The sequence below is a fragment of the Lissotriton vulgaris genome, chromosome 3_1, assembly GCF_964263255.1.
Source record: "Lissotriton vulgaris chromosome 3_1, aLisVul1.2, whole genome shotgun sequence".
Taxonomy (NCBI): Eukaryota; Metazoa; Chordata; class Amphibia; order Caudata; family Salamandridae; genus Lissotriton; species Lissotriton vulgaris.
This window is the reverse complement of record NC_141689.1, coordinates 1,089,011,328-1,089,034,887: the sequence shown is the minus strand read 5'-3', so window position 1 is coordinate 1,089,034,887 and position 23,560 is coordinate 1,089,011,328. Positions and strand designations below refer to the sequence as shown.

At 46.2% G+C, this 23,560-nt stretch overlaps 1 protein-coding gene across 19 annotated transcripts in view; it reads right to left on the bottom strand.

Annotated features, from left to right (window-relative positions):
- Window positions 1-23,560, bottom strand: part of LOC147727467 (ankyrin repeat domain-containing protein 17-like) — a 1,323,072-nt gene that overhangs the window by 877,696 nt on the left and 421,816 nt on the right. For all 19 annotated transcript variants that reach the window (XM_086961534.1, XM_086961542.1, XM_086961537.1 and 16 more), the window contains exon 12: window positions 10,867-10,994. In XM_086961534.1, the coding sequence (XP_086817660.1) occupies window positions 10,867-10,994 (128 nt within the window). The remainder of the gene's footprint in view (window positions 1-10,866; window positions 10,995-23,560) is intronic.

Genomic DNA, 23,560 nt, shown 5'->3' with positions numbered 1-23,560 from the left:
TGTTGTTAAGGAATTCTTAGCAGGTATTATGAAAGTTTCTCTACAGTTAGAACTCCCTCTTCCCCATGGGAGCTAAGCATTGTTTTATCGAAATTAATGTGGCCTCTTTTTTAACCTATTCACAAGGCATTTTTACAACACCTTACATCGAAAACAACTTTCTTAGTCACAATTATTTCAGCATCCAGGGTAAGCGAAATGCAGGCTGTGTGCAAACAAACAATATAGAGTTTTTCTCAAACACAGTTGTAATGAGAACTCATCCTAGTTTTCTCACTAAAGCAGCCTCTGATTTCCACATTCATAAAACAATTTCTTTGCCCACTTTTTTCCCAAATCATTCAACTCGGGCACAGAAAACTCTGCTCTCTTGATTTATCAAGGATGAAAACAAGTTACTTACCTGTAACTTTGGTTCCCCAGTATTGGTAACTTTCATAGATTCCCATGCTTTGTATCATTCCCCGTCGTCGGAATGGGAGCCTCGGTAAATAAAAAATACCATAGCAGTAAGCACAAAGTGAAGAAATAGGCCTAGGCCATTTTGTAGCTTATCCACCTCTTTTTGTAAAAGAGACCAAATTTTTCAAATAGCCAATCAGAGCAGCCTCACCCCACAGAACCTTCCTGAACAGCAACATCATTGAACAATAAGGCTGAACTTTCCCAGGGGAGGAGGGTGGGCGCATGGGAATCTATGAAAGTTACCAATACTGGGGATCCAAAGTTACAGGTAAGTAACTTGTTTTCTTGCCCCAGTATTGGAACTTTCATAGATTCCCATGCTTTGTATCAGAATAGCTATCAGTAAAGTGAAAGCATATTTTGTCATTTGTATATCTGTAAATGTCATACATAATCCTGATAAGAAAAAACAGATACACCTTGGCATCACAAAGCATAACAACCACAAGTAACACAAAATATGCAATACAGGAAGGCGGGATAGAAAGGAAAGCTCACTGACTAATTGAAAAAGATTCCTCAAGACCGCTTGGCCCACTGCTGCATCCTCTTTCACAGAACAATCCAAGCAGTAGTGGCGAGTGAAGGTGTGGACACTGCTCCATGTCGCCGCTCTACATATGTCCTTGATCGGGACACATGAGAATAGAGTCACTGATGAAGCCATCGAACTCGTAGAATGAGCACGAACTGCTCGCTGAAGCGGCTTGCCCGCTTCTAGATGGCAAAACTGGATTGCACTTGATATCCAGCGGGAAATACAGGGTTTAGAAATTGGACAACCCTTTCGCGGAGCACTGTACGAGACAAAAAGCTGGGAAGACTTCCTGAACAGTTTAGTCCGTTCCAAGTAGAATTTGAGACATCTATGAATGTCCAAAGAATGTAACGCCATCTCTGCTGGCGTGGAGGGCCGCGGGAAGAAGGACTTTAAGATCACCGGCTCATTCAGATGGAATTCTGAGGGGACCTTTGGGATAAATTTAGGATTTGTCCGCAGGATGAGAACGTCATTCTTGAATTGTAGAAAGGGTTCCTCAATTGTGAATGCCTGGAGTTCACTAACTCTTCTAGCCGATGTCAAGGCCAAGAGAAGAGCCAGTTTCCATGACACAAACTTCATATCGGCCCTGTGAATAGGCTCAAACGGAGCCTTCATTAGATGCGACAGGACCAAATTAAGATGCCAGGGTGGTGGTGGTGGAGGCCGGACTGGAGGAAAAACCCTTAACAAGCCTTTCAGGAACTGTTTAACAATCCTTGCAGACCAAAGGGAAGGACCTGATGATGATCGTCTAAATCTCGAAATGGCCGCCAGATGAACCTTTACAGAAGAATGAGCCAATCCAGATTTCGCAAGAGAAAGGATGTACGGCAAGAATTGGTGCGGTGCAGAAGTATATGGATGTAGACCTTGTCTCCGACACCAAAGGCAGAACCTCTTCCACTTCGCTCGATAGGTTTTATTTGTACTTGGCGCCTGGGCTAAAATGTCTCTACATTCTCCTGGAAGATTCAAACCCTGAAACTCTCTGAACTCAGGAGCCACGGTGTCAATTGGAGTGAATTGAGATCTCGATGCAGGACCTGCCCGTGAGCCATTGTTAATAGTGATGGAACAGGCCGCAGGAGAATTGGTTGATCTTCAGAGAGAAGAAGTAGTTCTGTGTACTAAAACTGCCTGGGCCATGCTGGTGCAATCAGAATCATTCTGCACGGCTCCGCCTTGAGCTTGCGGATCAATCTCGGGATCAGCGGAATTGGTGGAAAGGCGTAAACAAATGCACCGTACCAGGCTATCAAAAGCGCATTCCCCAAGGATCCCTGCTGGTGATCCCTGCTTGCGTAGCACTGGCATTTGGCGTTCTGAGAAGTCGCAAACAGATCGATGGTTGGGGTCCCCCAACGTGAAAACAGTTTTTCTAGAATGGTCTGATCCAATTCCCATTCGTGGCTGATAGTCTTTTGACGACTCAAAGCGTCCGCTGTGGCATTGAGTGTGCCCGCCAGATGTTCGGCTGAAAGAGTGATATTGTGTTGGATCACCCAATTCCAAAGTTTCTGTGCTTCCTTCTAAAGGGTGCAGGATCTCGTCCCGCCCTGCTTGTTTATGTAGTCCATGGCCGTGGTGTTGTCTGTGCGAACCAGCACTGAACGGTTGCGGATCCTTGGAAGGAAAGCCTGTAAGGCTAGACGGATGGCCAGAAGTTCCAGCAGATTGATGTGGAGCTTGCCCTGGACTGTGCTCCAATGACCACTGACTTTTAGTTCTTGGAGGACCGCTTCCCACCCCTCCATGGAAGCATCTGCAGTCAACACCATGGGAGATGGTGGAAGTTTGAATGGCAAACCTCCTGGAAGATTCTCTTTTAGCAACCACCAGCTGCTTGCTTTCCGCATTCCCAGTGTGATCACGATTTTGTCGTCAAAGGAGCCTGTCACCTGACGCCATTGCTGGTCCAGCTGTTACTGCAGTGGACGCATTCGAAGCCTGCAGTGCGATATCAATGGTATGCAGGATGATATTGATCCGAGAAGCGATTTGTATTGGCGGACTGACAGACTTCCTTGTCTGCAGGAGGCGAGCTGAGAGAATCAGTTTGGTCTGGCGCTCTTCCGAAGGGAAAGCCTTGCAGCAATCAGTGTCCAGGATAGCACCCAAAAACTTTGTTTTGGAGGGGCGCAAAATCGATTTCTCCTTGTTGAGCCGAAGGCCCAGTTGCTCGAACAGTTGACTGCAGCTCGTGACTGCCCTGGACGCTTCTTGGAACGAAGGAGCCTTTACTAGCCAATCGTCCAGATATGAGAAGACTTCGAAAGACTGCTTCCTGAGAAAAGCTGCCACAGGAGCTAGTACCTTTGTAAAGATCCTCGGTGCGGACCGGAGACCAAAAGGCAGTACTCAATTGAAAATGGCTCTTGCCTACTGTAAATCGAAGATATTGCCTTTGAGCTGGATCAATGGGGACAAGGAAATATGCGTGCTCCAAATCTAGGGTTGCCATGTAGTCCCCTGGATTGAGAAGACGGAGAATGTCCTGAAGGGTGACCATCCTGAAAGACAACTTGATGAGATAAGTGTTGAGCTCCCGTAGATCCAAAATCGGACGCCACTTCTCCTTTGTCTTGTGTACCAGGAAGAACCTGGAATAGAACCCTTCCCCTACTGGGAGTGAGGTACAGGCTCTATTGCCCCCTTGATGAAGAGTTGGTGGGCTTCGAGACGAAGAAGACCTAGATGTTTGGGTGTAATGGGGTCTGGAGCTCTAGTTGGATGAAGATGTTGAAACTCCAACGTGTGTCCTCTTTTGATGATGTTCAGGACCCACTGGTCTGATGTTATGACCTTCCAGCTGTTTAGGGAATGGGCAATACTGCCCCCCACTGGTGTTAACGAGGGTACAGGAACAGTAGAAAGAGCCACATGGCCGCTATGGTCTTAAAATTGTCTCTCCTCTGTTGCCCCTGACGCCCTTTCGGCGGCTGGCGAGAGAAAGACCCCGACAGACTCTGCCTCTGCGAATATTGGGGTTTGTAAGACTGACCAGGTTGAGAGTAGGAAGAGTAGCGTTGCTGATTGCCGACTCTGTAGGATGAGAAACCTCTCCCTCTTGCCCCCTTAAAAGGAACTTTGCAGTATTGTAATGTTCCTAAGGATTTAGCCATGTCAGTATCTTTCTTTATGCCTTGTAGGGCATCATCCACGTGTTTACCGAACAACATCTCTCCGTCATAAGGTAGGTCCAGAATTTTGTTCTGTACTTCATGTCTAAACCACGAGGCTCACAACCAGCCCTGGCGTCTCAAAACAGCCGAGCCTGCTAGCGCTCGGAAGGCCGTCGATGCTATATCCATAGCGCAGTCGATTACCTCCGAAGAGGCGAGCCCCCCTTCAATCAAGATTTTCCTGACCTGGTCCTTAAACCCATCCTGAAGTTCTTTCACAAACGGGGATAGGTCACACCACATCTGGCGATCAAGTCTCCCAGAATCGCCAGAGCATTAGCCGCCCTAACGAGGAGACTGGCCATTGTGGAGAATCTTTTTCCAACATTGTCCAGACGCCTCCACTCTTTATCAGGTGGTGTCATTAGCGGTGTTGATGGATTTTTGGACTTACTCTGTGCTGCCTGGGAGATAACAGTCTGTTTTGGTTTTGGTTCCGGGGCCTTATATTTTTTCTCCACTCTGGGAAGCACTGGGAGGACCGTGGCTGGATTTTGCATAGCCTTTATTCCCTCTGACCAAACATGCTCAATGATTGGGATCGAACGAACTGACTTCCGGAATGGTTCTTTGAGGTCGTACAAAAACAGTCAGATTGAACTGTGGTAATGGAAAAACCAAATCTTTTAGACGCCCGTTCCATTAGGTTGTGAAAACCTCCAATATCTGCTGGAGGAGAGGTTGTGGTATCAGGCCCTGTTACATCTGGATCTTGAAGGCCATCCTGATTCCAGTCCACATTCTGATCTTGGTCCGGGTCCCCCTGCTGATCCGCATCTGATGAGGCATCATCATCCCGAGTGGCAACCACCTCCTGAAGATGTACTATGGGCTCTGGGTCATGCACCCTTAAGGGCAAAGAGGCGTCCGCCACTGCTTGCGGTACTGGAGGTGGAGGTGTGGGAGGACGTACGTGTTGAACCTCCTGTTGAGTAGGAAATTGCCTCCGATAGTCCTGCAACATTAATTGCAGGTCTTAGATGAGTGAGGACAGCATCGCTACCATCTCCTGTTGAGACCTTCGAGGAGATCTCTGTGAATGATCATGCATGCAAGGCCTCTCTTGCTGGTCATAAAAGTCTTGCGGAGGATAGTGGTGTTGCTCCGTCTCGCCTTCCTCAGAACTGATCTCCTGTAATTTGACTTGCAAGTCAGATGGGCTATAAGCTGGCCCATAAGTGCTGCCATTCTCCTCAAAGTCATCATCAAGCAGTAATGAAGGAGGCAACAGCGTAACCCATCGTGGAGATTTTCATTCAATTCAAAATAGCTTTATTCGATTTTGAATACAGAATCATAAAAGCACAAAAATTACATTTCAGTTAAAAACGGTGAATAAAAAGCCTTTAAAAGAATTTCATTCATACAATGGTTAAAATATCAGATCAGATGTGGCCTTTCTCAAGTTCATTTAAAGATAGAAACATATTTAAAAAGATTCAGAGGGTGTTACATTGACTTTCTAAGGGCTATGATAGTCTTCAGATAAGATGCCACAGCCTTTATCTCAAAGACAGTCTCCAGTTGCTTAAGTTTGCAATATGCATCGGGACATCCTCTGATACCCCATTTGGTAAATATAGGTTTTAAGAACTGTTTCCTGGGGGCCAAATAAAAAAGAGAACAGGATAGAATGAATATTTGTTTGCTTCGAGAGTCCATCACAAGGACATTTTCCAGCTGTTTACCCCAGTCATTACATTTGGGTAATGTTATCAGGCAGAAGAATGTGTCAGCCCGAAGCCTGGTCAATAGCATTCTAGAATACGGGTTGCTCTCCATGATTAGATAAAGTTTCATTTCTTCCGGTTGGATAGGTACGCCATTTGAATTGTTGGTATAATTACCTTTCTCGCTCGACCACCTTTTGGTGGCCAGATGTTCCATTATGGTCTTTTTCAGTGAGCGCTTAGAGATAGTTTCCAGGCGCAGCGGGTCATTAAAATATTCTTCATGGCCGATATTTATGTACATGTTTCTCACGTAGTTCAGCCATTTGATATTTCGTGCCCCCTCTATATTTAAGCAGTCCAAAACAATATCCCTATTCAATGATGTTTCCGGGGTAGTCCAGATTTTGTGCCACAAAAGAAGGGGGCTGGCTTTGATCGTGTCCTCTACATAGGGAAGCCTCAATTTGTTGTGGGTGAAAGAGATAGATAATGATTTTGGCGTGGCAAGCAGATAACGTAAAAAATTGTTTTCAGTCAGTTGTATCTGCTTGGTGTTTGTAAAACCCCAAATTCCGGCGTCGTATGTACCAGTGGAAAGTCATCTGGCCTTATAAATTTGTATGAGTTCTTTGGCCGGGCGACCACCAAGTTTCCTTGAGAAGATTATAAGGGCTCCAGTTGCTCTGCTGAATGCCAAGTTTCTAGCGTGGACCGCCTTAGCCCAGTTTCCCTTGTTGTCGAAATGTATTCCCAAATAACAAAAAGTAGCGGTGTTAAGGGCCGGATCTCATGGAATAAGTCTTTGTTAAATTAATTGTTAGCCCACAAGTGTTCATATAGTTTGAAAATTCTACCACCGCCCTCTGTATGCCGATTGGGGTCCGCGTTAGTATGGTGGCGTCATCCGCATATAAAAGGATTGGTATGGAAATCCCTCCCACTGAAGGATAGTCGAACTGGAACTTCCTCATGTGCTCCACCACTGTATTTATGTATAGTATAAAAAGAAAGGGTGCAAGAATGCACCCTTGCCGCACACCTCTGTTGATGGGAAACCTTTCTGAGCATTGGCCTTCTCTGCCGTACCTGACTCTAGCCCCTGCATTTCTATATAGTTCCTTGATAAAAATGATGATCTTGTTTTCTATGCCTAAACACTTCAGCGTGTCCCAAAGCTTTATGTGGAGATTTTATTTCTGGCGTTATATGTCTCTTCCTTTGAGAAATGCAGATTTTCCCAGTCGTCGACGACATAGTCGACGGGAACGTCGTCGAAGGTGGAATCTTCGTCGACTGTTTCGTCGACGGAAGCGCCGACGAAGAGACTGTGCTCGTCGTCGAAGGCTGAGTCGTCGACGATGAGATGGCTTTCGTCGACGATGGTTGGATCGATGACGGTGTGGTTGACGAGCTCGTCGTCAGAATCATGGCAGCTGTCGTCGTCAACATTGACGTTCTCGTCGTCATCGCCGCTACTCTCGTCGTCGACGTGGAAAAAGTCAGCTTCGTCGACGTGGAAAAAGTCAGCTTCGTCGACGACGAACAGGAATCAGGTGTCTTAAACATCGACGACGGTGTAGATGCCGTCGACGTAGCCATCGTCGAAGAGCCCGTCGACGAGGCCATTTTCAGAGACAAGCCTTTCTTGACAGGAATCGTCAACGTACCTGTAGTTTTCACCGTCGACGGACTCTGTTTCTTGTCTAAAGCAATGTCCTGAGGCGTAGACTAAGGCTTTTTCACCCCTCTTTCTTTTTCTGAAGTAGGTGAAGTCACAGACTATTTTCTTAGCCTTCTTTGTAGGTTGCAACTCCTCAGGCTGTCCCTGCCTCTCCTTTTCACCGTGGTGAAGAGATTCTAGGGAAGCAGGCCTATCAGACCTATCAGAGGTCCCAGGCAAGGCCTTCACATGGGGCTCAGATGTTGAAGGGGAAGACCTACCCCTCTTCTTTGATCTTCTTGATGACCCAGCAGAAGAAGAGCCCTCACTGTCCGAAGACAGAACCTCCTTGCGATCCTTCATCTTTTGCAACCAAGTCAGCAGGCGGCCTTCTCTGTCCCTCAAGGTCTTGGTGGAGAAGGTTCTGCAAATCTTGCACTCCATGGCCTTATGGCCCGGGTACAAGCAGTAAATACAGTCTTCGTGTTTGTCTTCAACAAACAACCTCTTTTTTGAGCAGGTAGCACGGGCTCTAAAAAGTGCTTTCTTCTCTTTGTCAGACATGACAAAAAAAACAGGCAAAAAGTTGTAGATAAGTACTCAGAAGTGAAGAAATTTGAGCAGAGCTCAATGGAGACTCCCTTGCACAACGTGCAGTAGAAAATCTGAGGCTCTGAGGCTCTCTCAGGAAGGTTCTGTGGGGTGAGGCTGCTCTGATTGGATATTGCAAGAATTTGGTCTCTTTTACAAAAAGAGGTGGATAAGCTACAAAATGAGAGGAGGCCTAGGCCTATTTTTTCACTTTGTGCTTACTGCTATGGTATTTTGTATTTACAGAGGCTCCCATTCCGACGACGGGGAATGATACAAAGCATGGGAATCTATTAAAGTTACAATACTGGGGCAAGTTGAAATTCTATTTGGACAAAGCTGCAGACAGAAAAGCAGATTGGCTTTTCATAAATTATGGACCAATAAGAAATAGTTTGCCTTCCACAAAGCAATTGATATCAAGATAGTTTCTAGTATCATTTTTGCATATCAATTACCTATTCTACTTGAGGTAAACAGGCTATTATAGCCCTTCTTAGAAATGTTCCCATTGCATATATCTGCACAGCCGCAACCTGGAGGTCTATCCAAACTTTCACTAGGCATTATTGTCTAGATTTAGACTCCAGGGAAGATACTCAAGTAGCACAAGCATCGTTAAGGAATCTTATGGGTGATTGAGATTGTCACTGATTATTGTCCGCCCTCTGACGGATGGGCTTGCTAGTCTATTCAGTGCATATGACCATTGAAGAGGGTCCCCTGAAAGAGAAGGAAAGATTTCTTACCTATAATCCTAATTCTCTTCTCTAAGTTTTACCCAGGATCCTACACTGTACCATAAAAATGATCTGACCCAGCAGTCATCTGTGGGGCATGATGGGGTACTGTGAGGTTCTTAACCCCTTCTGTGCTGCGCAAATTTTGCCCCGGTGCTGAACGTTCCATTGGGCCTATGGAACCATGACGGAACGGTTCCGTCATAAGCACAGGCCACCTTACGCTCATGACGGAACCGTTCCGTCATGAGCATGGAAGGGGTTAAGAGAGCGGTGTCAGTTGCATTAGCTGAATATATTACTTGAAAGCTATTGGCTAATTCAGTTCTTCATTGCTTTTCCTTTTAAAGGAAGCTTATGAAAGGTTTGTTTTATTCCCCTTTACTCTACAATGACATATGAAAGTAAAGATTTTCTTTTTTTAAATGAAAATAACATTTTGAGTTCATAGCCTGTTTAACGGCTGCAATGGTGAGCATAAACATTTTTCTACATTGATGTATGTATACAGACATGTACTTTTTATGTGCTCCAGAGTCCCCGCACGTGGGCGGGACTATCCAGTGCTTAGGACTGAGAAAGACACCACTGGAAGAGAAGTAGGATTACAGGTAATCAACTTTTACTTCCCCTATAACCCAATATTACCAACCAGGCCCAACTCCAGTACTTCATCACCTCGAATGACAGTATATTTTGCTTGATACCTGTACCTCAAAGTGGACTTTGATGCAATGTTACTGAATTACGCTATTATGAAGGTGAAGCTAGATTTAGGACTCTGAAGTAAATTGATATTAAAAAAAAGTGAATTAACTTTTTTCTGCTAAGAGTAACAGCATTTAAAATAATATATTGTTAATACAAAACTAATAGAATATGGTAACATTCAAGCAGAGCATTCCCCGCTCCATTTTTTTGGTTACAAAAGAAGAAACACAATTACAAAGAATCAAGGGTACTTGTAGAAATGTTTCATTTCTGTTAAACTGGCAGCGAGGTATAAACAGTCAAACACTCATTTTCGGTCACGATTTCCAATACAACTAATATAGTTTGAGCTGTTGCATCTAAAGAAAAACCGAGCCAGTAATCTCACTTTTTCATTGTAAATACATTCTTTCCTGTTGCCTGAAACTGTAAAAACACTATTGAGCACTGTAATCCTAACAGTATGCTATGAAGTCTTGGCCTTTCAACACAGGTCTGTTGGCCTATGCATTTAGTTTGGAAAGTGAAAATGGTGTAAACCAATGAAAAAAATAACAGATTTAGTTTAAAAAAAAAAGTAGGGAAAATATGTTGTCCAAAGAAAAACTACTTTTATTCTATTTTGCAAAATGGAACATATTGGTAAAAGAATTTGTGATTCACCGCCTATATATGATTTTTTGAGGAGGCCAAGGTACAGTGGACCAAAAAGTTAGGACATTAGACTCCCTGCAAGTGCATATTTTGCAGAAGGCTGCCAAACTACAGGCATGCACTGCAGTAGAGTCCTTCATAGCAGCACACACAAGGTGGAGAGTCGCGGTGTAATGCAGTTCCCATGAAAATCGAGTAACTACCAGTAAAGTAAAATTGTGTAACAAACTGGAAATCTTCACTGTCAATTCGTCATGGTCTCTCCCAATGTTTGAACTATTAAAATAAGATAGCTCACCAGATTAATTGCATGTGGATGCTTCTATTTGTAAGACCCAAACATTTCAGGAGGAGGAAAGATGGATGAAGGTGAAGGAAATGCCTAACATCATTGAACAGAAGAGATAGTTAATTTTTGTATGTTGGATGGGCATGTTTACACAAACTCAGCCAGTCATAAAATCCTATAACTTCTCTATTTGTATCTACTACTTTACCCTATCTTTATAAAATAGCTCAAGTCCACCGTTCTTAAATCAGAATCTGTACACCAACATTAGGGCAGAAGTCACTGAGGTATGAACCTTTGGATGTTAGTAAGTGGACAGAAAGCTGTGGATGAAAAAGGAAACCCGAATCAACATACTTTCAGACGGTGGGTTGGATCCGCTCCATGAGCCAATAGTAACTCCACAACAGCCAGGTGTCCACCAGCACAGGCGAGGGATAATACGGTGTGGTCATTGTTGAGTGTTGTTCGATTCACATTTGCTCCTAAAAGAAAATGGAGTACATTTTTTTTAGCAATAACCAAACTGCACGGCAAAAAATTATTTGAACAGTTTTGTATTCAAATTTTCGGCTGCACATGCTCGCACCAGGAACGTCATTAAAAGTAAAAATACACACAACAGCGGCACTAATAAGGTGTATCTAATGGATTTGAAGTCAGTGTAGTATGCTAAAACGGTATCAACATATTTTGCAATGCAGCATCTGGGAGTAGAATTCAATAACTATAAGTGGCTATATGTAAAACCTGAGTAAATGTTATGAATTGAGTAAAAATATTTAGAGGCGATTTCAAATTAATATTTTAGGGTGGCCGACACCAAGCAAAGTCTAACAGCTTACTTTTTTTTGTTTCATCTATATTTTAATTTTCATTTCATTTACATAGTGTCACTTAAGACCTACGCTGGGCCACTTGAACAGATCACTTCTCTAATTTTAAGCCCCTAATTATCGTAAGTGGCATTTAAAAATTACTGTTGAGATGAGACCATCTGGAGGAAAGGGACTGATTTTAAGAACTAAAATGTGAATTGGGGGAGAAGGGGTGTACAACAAGAAAAGTATGGATTTTTTTTAAATATTAGAACACCTTCAATACTTTAAAGCAACACCATCGGCCATTAGGTCAAACTTATTTCATACTTGTAAGAAAGTGGCTCTGTATATATTGGAAAAACAACAAGTGATGGACTGAATGTGGATCAATGTCACACACTCCCCCAGTCAAAAGATCTGGGCCCAAATCCATCCAGGCACTCCACACCACTGGAGTCAAGCTAGCCGGGCTGATGAGAGGTGTTACCTCGAAACCGGTCCGGTCCTCGGATGCTTGATTCCGTTCTCGGAAGGACATGGCTTTTGTAGTTCGGACTGGACTGTTCCCATGGGGCACAGGGTCAGAGCTGATTTGCATATCGCCATTGTCTAACCCAGGGTGGTGTGGAGCGCAAAAAACGATGGATTAGGACCCAGATCTTTTGACTGGGTTGAATATGTGACATTGATCCTCATTCGGTCCATCACCTGTTGTTTTTGCAAATCCGCTATAAGTGTACTGGGGATGCCCAGACGTGGGTCCCAGGCACTCCACACCACTGGAGTCAAGCTAGCCGGGCTGATGAGAGGTGTTACCTCGAAACCGGTCCGGTCCTCGGATGCTTGATTCCGTTCTGGGAAGGACATGGCTTTTGTAGTTCGGACTGGACTGTTCCCATGGGGCACAGGGTCAGAGCTGATTTGCATATCGCCATGGTCTAACCCAGGGTGGTGTGGAGCGCAAAAAACGATGGATTAGGACCCAGATCTTTTGACTGGGTTGAATATGTGACATTGATCCTCATTCGGTCCATCACCTGTTTTTGCAAATCCGCTATAAGTGTACTGGGGATGCCCAGACGTGGGTCCCAGGCACTCCACACCACTGGAGTCAAGCTAGCCGGGCTGATGAGAGGTGTTACCTCGAAACCGGTCCGGTCCTCGGATGCTTGATTCCGTTCTGGGAAGGACATGGCTTTTGTAGTTCGGACTGGACTGTTCCCATGGGGCACAGGGTCAGAGCTGATTTGCATATCGCCATTGTCTAACCCAGGGTGGTGTGGAGCGCAAAAAACTATGGATTAGGACCCAGATCTTTTGACTGGGTTGAATATGTGACATTGATCCTCATTCGGTCCATCACCTGTTGTTTTTGCAAATCTGTATATATTGGATCAAATTAAGGTACAGTGTGCATAGAGACCACAGTCCCTAGAGGTATGGCAGAGGCTAAAGTTAGATATAATCTTACTCTCTAAAGTGGTAGCTTTGTCGAGCAGTAAGGCAGTATCAGAAGGCAGGGTAAAGCATTTGTGCACACACTCAGTCAGCAAATGGTCTCACACACAAGAACTGAATTCTAGGCCAATTGTTTGTATAAAACGTATAGTTGTTTTATTTTAGAACCAACAATAGGTATCAAAATATACTTTCTCAGAATGAGTTACTTTAGTTAAATACTTTTCAAATAGGCAATAGACTTTTGAGTACAATAGTTACAGTTGTTGCAATAAGCAACAATTTCAAACACAAAGGGACATTGAACTCAATGGGAATTTCTACTTAAATTCAATTAGTTACTTTATGAATTACTTTTCTAACCACAGGACTGGATCCTAGTTTCAGTCCTGGGACATCTCCTGTAAACAATTGAGTAAAAGCGTTTTGGTTACAGTTGCTATTTTTAAGGAATATTATTGTATTTTAAAAGTTGACACTTAAACTTTTTCACATGGAATCACCAATGTTATCCTAAGGGCGGAAATTCACTTAACAGGTAAGTAATGTTATCGTTACTTTTTCTTACTCAGTGTTGGATCCTGGATCCAGCACTGGTGTACCTCCTGTAAACAATTGATAGAATGTGTTTAAGTCATACAGGCGATTTTTCAGGAATATTTGCAAGTTTGGAAATTGGACACTTTGAAGATTTTCTGGTGAAAACCTGATAATGGTTTCCTATGGAGAAAAATTGAGTTAACAGTGAATCACAGTTATAATTACTTTTCAGGTTCAGTGCTGGGCTGAAAAATACAGCACTGATCTCTCCTGATTACAGGTGAATAAATCGGAATTCGTTGTTCGGCTGATTTTAGATGAATATTTTTAAGTTTCAAAACTCCACACTTAAAAGAAATTCTGAGGGAAACCAGACAATGTTACCCTATGTAAGTAAGGAAAATGCTACTTACCAGTATGCATCTATTCTTGGCATGTAGAGCTGCAGAGTTACACACTGTGCAGTTCGCCACCTAGTGTTGGGCCCGGACGTTTGCAGTTTGTTTTTGTCCTGAAAAGTTCTTTGGAAGTCACGAGGTAGGTGACTCCTCCTTTGGACCACATTGCGCATGGGTATCGGCTCCATCCTCAGATTGTTTTTCGCCATTAGGGAAATGATGGAGCTTTGCAAGAAAAGGAAGGATGTCTATGTAAGCTGTATCTAATTAAGATAATACTGGAACAGACAAGGCAAGCCGGGGAGGCGGGTGGGCGTGTGTAACTGCAGCTCTACAAGCCAAGAACAGATGCATCCATAGCATTTTCCATTCAAGGCATATGAGCTGCAGATTACACACTGTGCATAGATTGTAGAGCAGTACCCACTCTTAGCGGCATCCACCCCTAACTGGTGCAGTAGTTTGAAATAATGTTTTGAGAACAGCCTGCCCACATTAGCTTGTTTGATTTGCACATCTACACAATAGTGTTTTGTGAATGTGTGCAGTGTAGACCATGCAGCAGCTCTGCAGATGTCATCTAGGGGAATGTTCCCTAAAAATGCCATTGAAGGCCCTATTTTCCTTGTAGAGTGGGCTTTAGGAGGAACAGATAACGTACGTTTAGCTTTGTGTAACAAATCTGTATGCATTTGACAATCCATCTAGCTATCCCGGATTTTGAAATGGGATTACCCTTATGTGGGGGTGAGAAAGACACAAAAAGTTGTTTGGTCTTACGAAAGGGTTGTGTTCTAGGGTATGAAGAGCTCTTTCTGCAACTGTCTGTGGCTGCAAGAAGAAAACGGGCAGTTCCACAGATTGATTGAGGTGGAAGGGAGAAATGACTTTGGGCAGGAATTTGGGATTAGTACGGAGAACGACCTTATTATGATGCATTTGCAAGAAGAGCTCTTGAATGGTTAGTGCTTGTAGTTCACCAACTCTCCGTAGAGAAGTAATAGCTACTAGGAACGCAACCTTCCATGTTAAAAATTGTAGTTCACATTTATATAAGGGTTCGAAGGGAGGTCCCATTAGCCGTGTTAGAACAATGTTTAAATTCCACACAGGCGAAGGTGGTACTCTGGGAGGAATTATTCTTTTAAGGCCTTCCATAAAGGCTTTAATAGCAGGCACTCTGAACAGAGATAGATGCTGTATGTTTTGCAGATATGCTGCTATTGCAGCAAGATGCAGTCTAATAGACGTGTAGGATAAGTTACATCTTTGGAGGTGCAGTAAGTATCCTATGATGTGTTGAATAGACACGTCTAGGGGATTAATATTGTTGTTCTGACCATATATTACAAAGCGTTTCCACTTAGCCGCATAACATGCTCTAGTGGTTGGGGGTCGAGCTTCTTTTATGACATTCATGCAGTCTGAAGGAAGGTTAAGATATCCAAATTCTAAGACCTCAGGAGCCAAATCGCTAGGTTGAGCTTAGCTTGGTCCGGGAGCCTGATCTCTCCATGGTTCTGTGTTAAAAGGTGTAGAGACAGGTATAATTTTTGGTGCGGTACTACAGACAGTTGTAGCAGTGTGGTGTACCACGGCTGTCTGGCCCACATTGGAGCAACTAGGATGAGGGTCAGAGAATGCTGCTGTAGTTTGCGTACTACTAGTGGCATGAGTGGTAGAGGTCGAAAAGCGTACGCAAATCTGTTTGACCAGTTCATCCATATCGCATTGCCTTTGAATAGTGGGTGTGGATATCTGGCGGCGAAGCTTGGGCATTTGGCGTTTTCATGGGTGGCAAAGAGGTCTATCTGAGGTTGTCCCCACATCTAAAAGAATGGTTGTAGAACTTGCGTATGAAGTTCCCACTCGTCAGTCTGTTTTGTCTGACGACTTAAGAGATCTGCTATGGTATTTTGTACTCTTGGAACATGCTGGGCTAGAAGGAATATGTTTTGAGGTATAGCCCACCGCCATATGTCCTGAGCTAGTTGAGAGAGTTGCAGGGAGTGTGTTCCGCCCTGTTTTTGTATGTAATACATGGCTGTTGTGTTGTCCGTGCGGACTAACACAGCTTTATTTGATACTTGCTTTTTGAAAGCTTTCAGTGCTAGAAATATAGCTAGTAACACCAGGTGGTTGATATGGAATAATTTTTGTAGTGGTGTCCACCTGCCTTGCATGGTGTGTTGCAGTAGGTGAGCTCTCCAGCCGGAGAGCAATGCGTCCGCTGTCAAGACTATTTAGGGAACTGGATCTAGGAGCGGTCGCCCTTTGGAATGGTTTTTGGTGTTCCACCACTGCAGAGCAATGAGTCCGACCGAGTACCAACACTAGGTCTGTTAATTGACCTTGAGCCTGGTTCCATTGACGTGCTAGGTACTCTTGTAGAGGACGCATTTGAAGTCTTGCATGGGGGACTATGAAAATGCAAGAGGCCATCATCCCTATAAGCTGCATGAACACTCATGCTGGAAGGGAGTGTTGTACCCAATACTTTGTGGAAAGAGTTTGCATGCTGGCTTTCCTTGCTGGAGTGGGATAAGCTAGCGCTGTTGAGGTTTTATTTGGCACTGAGGTATTGTTGTACTTTGGATGGTTGCAGGTCGTTTACTGTGAACCCCAAGTTGTGGAGCAGTTGGATCGTGGTGTGACTGTGTTCCACACACTGGTTGTATGAGCTGGCTATTATAAGCCAGTCGTCGAGGTATGGGAAAACGTGGATGTGCTGTCTTTGTAAATGTGCTGCCACTACTGCTAGGCACTTGGTGAATACTCTTGGTGCTGTTGTGACTCCGAATGGGAGTACATTAAATAGATAGTGATGCCCATCTATAACAAATCTGAGATACTTCCTGTGAGCTTTATGAATGGGAATGTGGAAGTATACGTCCTTGAGATCTAGAGTTGCAAGGAAGTCCTTTTGTAACAGGAGAGGAAGGACTTGTTGGAGTGTGACCATGTGAAAGTGGTCTGACTGTATATGTTTAGCGGTCTGAGGTCTAGAATAGGCCTTAGAGAGCCGTCCTTCTTTGGGATAGGAAAGTATAGGGAGTAAACCCCCTTGTTTCGTTGGTGCATAGGAACTGGTTCTATTGCATTTTTTCTAGCAAAGATATTACTTCTTGCTTTAACAGTGATAGATGTTCTTGTGACATTGGACGCTGTTTGGGTGGTATGTTTGGGGGGAGGAGGGGGGAGTAGATGTTAGTACTAGACAGTAACCTGACTGAATAATGTGTTGCATCCACCTGTCTGATGTGATGATGTTCCAGGCAGGAAGGAATTGTTGCAGTCTTCCCCCAACAGGAGTGGAATGTTGGAGGGGAAGGGGAGGAAAGTCATTGGGTAGGGGTGGAGGCAGAGCGGGAGTTGTTGGTTTTGCCTCTGCCTTTGTTGTTGTTACCCCATCTTTGGTAGCCCCTAGTGAATGTAGATTGGCTAGGGGTTTTGTAGGAAGTGGAGGGGCTGTCTGAGGAGTAGCCTCTTGTATTGCCTCTATATGATGAGCGACAAAAAGAACGTCTGGGAGCTTGCTGCTGCAAGGCTCCCATAGAGTTTGTCGTGTCGGTGTCTTTTTTCATTTTTTCTAAAGACACCGACATTAGGGCCAAATAAATGTGTCTTATCAAATGGCTGATTAAGGATGGAATTTTGTACCTCCGGTTTAGAACCTGAAATACGTAGCCAGGCATGTCTGCGCAAAAGGGTACTGGTATTGATGCCTTTGAGGCAGTATCTGCAGCATATATGGCACGACGAATGGAAGTATTAGTAATATTTTTACCTTCTTGTAGAAGTTCATTGGCCCTATTTTTATACTTGTCTGGTAGAGGCTGCATGATGGACTCCAGTTCATCATAATGTGCCCCGTCATATCTTGCCAACAGTTCTTGGGTATTGGCAATGCGCCAAATGTTAGCTGCCTGTGACGCTGTTCGTTTACCAGAGGCGTCCAGGAGCTTAGATTCTTTATCTGGTGGTGAGGCCTCACCTGAGGTTTGTGAATTTGCCCGTTTACGTGCATTAGATACTACTAAAGAATCTAGTGGTTCTGGACCTCTAATTGAAACTGGATCTGTAGGGGCAGCTTTGTATTTGTTCTCAATGCAAGGGTTGAGGACCCGAGCCCTGACAGGATCCTTAAAAACCTCTGTTGCGTGCTTGATGACACCTTTAAGCATCGGCAAAATGGCAGTAGACCTTTGTGTATTATTAAGTGTCTAATAGGAAATCTTCCTCCACAGTATCGGTGTGCAAGTCAACCCCATGGTACTGGGCAGCTCTTCGGACTAGTAGGTTAAAACCTTTAGTGTCCTCTAGTGGGGAAGGTCTGGAAGGATATACATCGACTTGTGGGACGTAAGGCACATCAGGGGTGTTATAATCATCCCATGGATTAGGTGACTGAGGGGGGACTACTAGGCCCTGCTGAGTCATGTGCACCGCCACCTGCGTCATAAGAGTCTGTATCTACTTCATCATCTGGATTAGTGGATGGTGTAGGGGAATGATGTGGTGTAGGAGCAGGAATTGTATGGGGGGGGGGGGAGAAGGGACCCTTAATGGAGAGGTTGCAATGTCTCGCTTCTTTAAAGGAGGTGGTGCAGGCGCCTCTAGTGGTCTCTTCTTGGAGCTAAGAGTTAGTTGGCCAGTCTTAGGATCCTTTACAGGAGTTTTTTTTTTAGTAGGATCTGGTGTAAAAAGTTCTTCTGTGTAGGGCAGATCCTTCGGCGAAGTTTTTGGTTCCGGAGGTTTTTTCGGCACCGAGTAGGTAGCTGGTCTAAAGTCTTTTGGCTTAGAAGTGTGACCTTTTGCAATGTCTTTTACCGGATCGTGTTTTTTCGGTTCCGGGTGTTTTTTCGGCTTTGAAGCGTGAGAGTCGGGACCTTTAGGCGTTTTTTTACTCTGCTCCGAGTGCGGTTTTGGCATCGATGAGCTGCTGCCAGTCTTCGGCGCCGAGTGCTTAGGTGTCGGAGCAGCGGTCGGCGTGGTTGAGGAAGATGGCTTCTTCTTCGGTGTGGGATCGGCACTGGAAATAGGCTGACTGGAGTCTGAGCCGCCTAAAGGCTTAGTGGGCTTCTTTGCCGGGCCCGAAGGCGGGGCGTGGGAAGCAGTCTCTCGGTGTGCACCGGGCCCGAAGGTGAGGGTGTGACAGAAGCCTTTTTTGAGGGTGTCGAGGAAGGGTTGGGGTCGACGATCTTACTTACGACCCGTTGAGCTGGAGTGATGTCCTCGACGTCCGAGTCTTCGGCATCAGAGGAGCTGGCACTTTCTTTGGCTTGCTGGAGTTCTGGCACGTCAACGCCCTCTTCAAAGATGTCGTCGGGAATCGAAGCCGACGAGCGAGCTATTGTTCTTCGAGCTAGTCTGTCCCGAATCGTCTTTTTGGAGTGGAAAGAGGCACAAGTGGAACAGTCTTTGGCCTCGTACTCCGGTGAGAGGCAAAGGTTGCATACCTCATGTAGATCTGTGTGGGGAAACTTCGACCCACATCGAGGACACTTCTTGAGTGGCGTCCTTCCATGAACCAGAGAGTAAGGCCTAGGAAGACTTCTAAGTGGTGAAGAATCTCGTTGATGTGTAGCGCGATCGAAACAATACCGTCGAACTGGCTGAGGATTACGCGCCGAAGGAAATTCGTTCCAAACCGGAGCGCAGGAAACACATCCGAGCCCGATGGCGAAAAAAAACTGAGGATGGAGCCGATGCCCATGCGCAATATGGTCCAAAGGAAGAGTCACCTATCTCGTGACTTCCAAAGAACTTTTCAGGACAACAAACTGCAAACATCCGGGCCCAACACTAGGTGGCGATCTATGCACAGTGTGTAATCTGCAGCTCATATGCCTCGAACATATTACTTAGGTATTTTATTTCTAAAGCCAAGCCAAGCCTGGCACGTGAAATAAATGCTTTGCAAAATCTTATGCACTGTTTTACAATTGAATACAGGTTCAAATGCAGTTGAATGAATTACAGGTACATTACTGTTTTGAAATTACTTTTCAGTTACTTTGTAAATTACTTTACTTATTGTAATACTTTTGAGATTACGTTTGCTAATCAGTGTGATATGCCTAGATATCACACTGAAACATCTTCTAGACATAAGGTAAGTAAATTAATTGTAATACATTTGCAGTTTTGTCAATGTTCCATACAAACCAACTCCACACTCAAAACATTTTTTAGGAAAAAGCAGTCCATGCTAGAGGAAAATGGAGTTATCAGTTTACAGATAAGTAGTTACATGTGGGAGTTGGTATTCTGGGGTTAGAACCAGGATTCCCCCGGGGTCAAGGATGCACTCTCATAGCACCCTCAGAGGCACTAGGGTGGCCCGGTGCAGAGTGCTGAGGGCCAGTGTTATCCAATTGGGGATAATGGGTCTCCGGTTGGTGGCTGCTCACAGGCAGGCCATAAGGTTGTGGGAGCAAAGCTCCTGGGGTTTAGCTCAAGGCAAAGGGGGATCCGGTTTAGCACCCAAAGTACACCCGCAGCAGCTGGGTGCGGCTGGGTGCAGGGTGTGGTTTTGGCATCGACTGCCCTGTTTTCAATAGGCATTCTCCGGTTGCAACAAAGATATCAGGCTCTGGAACAGAGATCTTCTGGAGGTGACCACCGATTGGAGAGGTAAGTTGGGATGCCTGGGGATACTGGGACACAGTCGGTTGGGCCACCCAAGGCCGTGGGGCGTCAGGTGCAGGGGCAGGGGTGTCTTTAGGCGTCGGGTTTTCTTACCAGCTCCGGTCGCAGTCTTGTGGATTCTCCAGAAAGAGGCTGCAAACTTCGCTTGGAGACTTAAGGCAGTTCAGAGATCACCAGATCTCGGGTCAGGATTGCTGGGGAGAACTCCTTGTGGTGTTGGGCCATTCTAACTCGGGCCAGGGGCGTCGGGTGCAGACTCGCAGATTGCGCCTGAACTGGAGTCTGCTGGTGAACTAATCCGGCAGGTCCTCTGGGTTCTTGAGGTTGCTGGCTGCAGGACACACCAGAGTTTTGCTTCTGCAGGTTCGAGGTAGGGAAAGGCCGGTAGGGCTGGGGCCAAGTCAGTGGGCGTCGTCCTCTTCTCAGTTTCAGCACGACTCTTCGGTCCTTCTTTTCTTCTGTCTGTTCTTGTCTGAGGAGACAAGGTTTAGGGTTGCCCCATAATACAAAATTTTGGGGCAGGTAATAAAGGGTTGGCACCAATGGGTCTTTTCCTTGGTTTGGGTACACCCCCTATTATCGCACCCTCCAGTGGTAGGGGGACATATGCTTCACTCTGGTTGGCTGGGTCCCCACCCCCCCAAATCTGCAAGAAGGCGGGGACTCTGAGTTGTACTTCACCTCGCCTCTCCCACCAGAGGCGTGGGGTTGGCAAATGTGGGCACATCTCACTTCCTCACTTGGTTTTCCTGCCTTTTCTCCCGCCCAAAGTGGGGGTCAGAACCGGTGGGGGCCAGTTGTTGGAAGCAGCAAATGGCTGTGGCAGCTCACAAAGGCAGCAAGTCTTTGAAGCTTCCCCTTCGTGGACCCAGCACATCCTGGGTCAGGAGGCTCGGCACTTCTTCCCAGGATGTGCATTGTTTCAGACCGCCGAGAGCAGGAGGCTCTCTACCCAGGGGTCCAAAAACGTGTCTGGTGGTGGCAGCTGGCGAGCAGCCACTCAGCCTGGACATTAGTGTTAGGTCGTTTTTCAGGGGGCATCTCTAAGATGCCCCCTGTGTGCATTTTTCCTTAAATACCACACTGACATCAGTGTGGGTTTAATGCGCCATGAACTTTGATAGCAAACTTCCCAGTTTTCAGTAAAGCCATTATGGTACTGTAGAGTTCATAAGGACAAACTCCCAGCACCATATACTCTTAATGGCATTACTGCACTTACAATTTCTAAGAATTGGCTTAGACACTGTAGGGGTACAGGGCTCAAGCACCTTTACCCTCACCACTGGTATTGTGCACCCAGCTAGAGGGGTGGCTGACCTATGACAGGGTAGGGGGTTGTGCGCAAAAACAACAGTTGATGGACAGAATGCAGAACATTGTCCAACATTCACCCCAGTACAGAGATCTTGGCCTAAATCCATCGTTTTTTTGCACTCCACACCACCCCAGTTCAGACATGGCCATATGCAAATCAGCCTTGACCCTGTGCCTCATGGGAAAAGTCCAGCCCGAACTGCCAAGCCTTCTGTGTGTGTGTGTCTGTGTGCGTGCGTGTCTCTGTGTGTGTGTGTGCGTGCGTGTCTCTGTGTGTGTGTGTGCGCGCGTGTCTCTGTGTGTGTGTGCGCGTGTCTGCGCGTGTCTCTGTGTGTGTGTGCGCGTGTCTCTGTGTGTGTGTGCGTGCGTGTCTCTGTGTGTGTGTGTGTGTGTGTGTGTGTGTGTGTGTGTGTGTGTGTGTGTGTGCCTCTGTGTGTGTGCGTGCCTCTGTGTGTGTGCGTGCCTCTGTGTGTGTGCGTGCCTCTGTGTGTGTGCGTGCCTCTGTGTGTGTGCGTGCCTCTGTGTGTGTGCGTGCCTCTGTGTGTGTGCGTGCCTCTGTGTGTGTGCGTGCCTCTGTGTGTGTGCGTGCCTCTGTGTGTGTGCGTGCCTCTGTGTGTGTGCGTGCCTCTGTGTGTGTGCCTGTCTCTGTGTGCCTGTCTCTGTGTGCCTGTCTCTGTGTGCCTGTCTCTGTGTGCCTGTCTCTGTGTGCGTGTCTCTGTGTGCGTGTCTCTGTGTGCGTGTCTCTGTGTGCGTGTCTCTGTGTGCGTGTCTCTGTGTGCGTGTCTCTGTGTGCGTGTCTCTGTGTGCGTGTCTCTGTGTGCGTGTCTCTGTGTGCGTGTCTCTGTGTGCGTGTCTCTGTGTGCGTGTCTCTGTGTGCGTGTCTCTGTGTGCGTGTCTCTGTGTGCGTGTCTCTGTGTGCGTGTCTCTGTGTGCGTGTCTCTGTGTGCGTGTCTCTGTGTGCGTGTCTCTGTGTGCGTGTCTCTGTGTGCGTGTCTCTGTGTGCGTGTCTCTGTGTGCGTGTCTCTGTGTGCGTGTCTCTGTGTGCGTGTCTCTGTGTGCGTGTCTCTGTGTGCGTGTCTCTGTGTGCGTGTCTCTGTGTGCGTGTCTCTGTGTGCGTGCCTCTGTGTGCGTGCCTCTGTGTGCGTGCCTCTGTGTGCGTGCCTCTGTGTGCGTGCCTCTGTGTGCGTGCCTCTGTGTGCGTGCCTCTGTGTGCGTGCCTCTGTGTGCGTCTCTGTGTGCGTGTCTCTGCGTGTGTCTGTGTGCGTGTGTGTCTGTGTGCGTGTGTGTCTGTGTGCGTGTGTGTCTCTGTGTGCGTGTGTGTCTCTGTGTGCGTGTGTGTCTCTGTGTGCGTGTGTGTCTCTGTATGCGTGTGTGTGTGTCTCTGTATGCGTGTGTGTCTCTGTGTGCGTGTGTGTCTGTGTGCGTGTGTGTCTCTGTGTGCGTGTGTGTCTCTGTGTGCGTGTGTGTCTCTGTGTGCGTGTGTGTCTCTGTGTGCGTGTGTGTCTCTGTGTGCGTGTGTGTCTCTGTGTGCGTGTGTGTCTCTGTGTGCGTGTGTGTCTCTGTGTGCGTGTGTGTCTCTGTGTGCGTGTGTGTCTCTGTGTGCGTGTGTGTCTCTGTGTGTGTGTGTGTCTCTGTGTGCGTGTGTGTCTCTGTGTGTGTGCGCGTCTGTGTGTGTGCGTGTCTGTGTGTGTGCGTGTGCGTGTCTCAGTGTGTGTGCGCGTCTCAGTGTGGGTGCGCGTCTCAGTGTGGGTGCGCGTCTCAGTGTGGGTGCGCGTCTCAGTGTGGGTGCGCGTCTCAGTGTGGGTGCGTGTCTTGGTGTGTGTGCGTGTCTTGGTGTGTGTGCGTGTCTTGGTGTGTGTGCGTGTC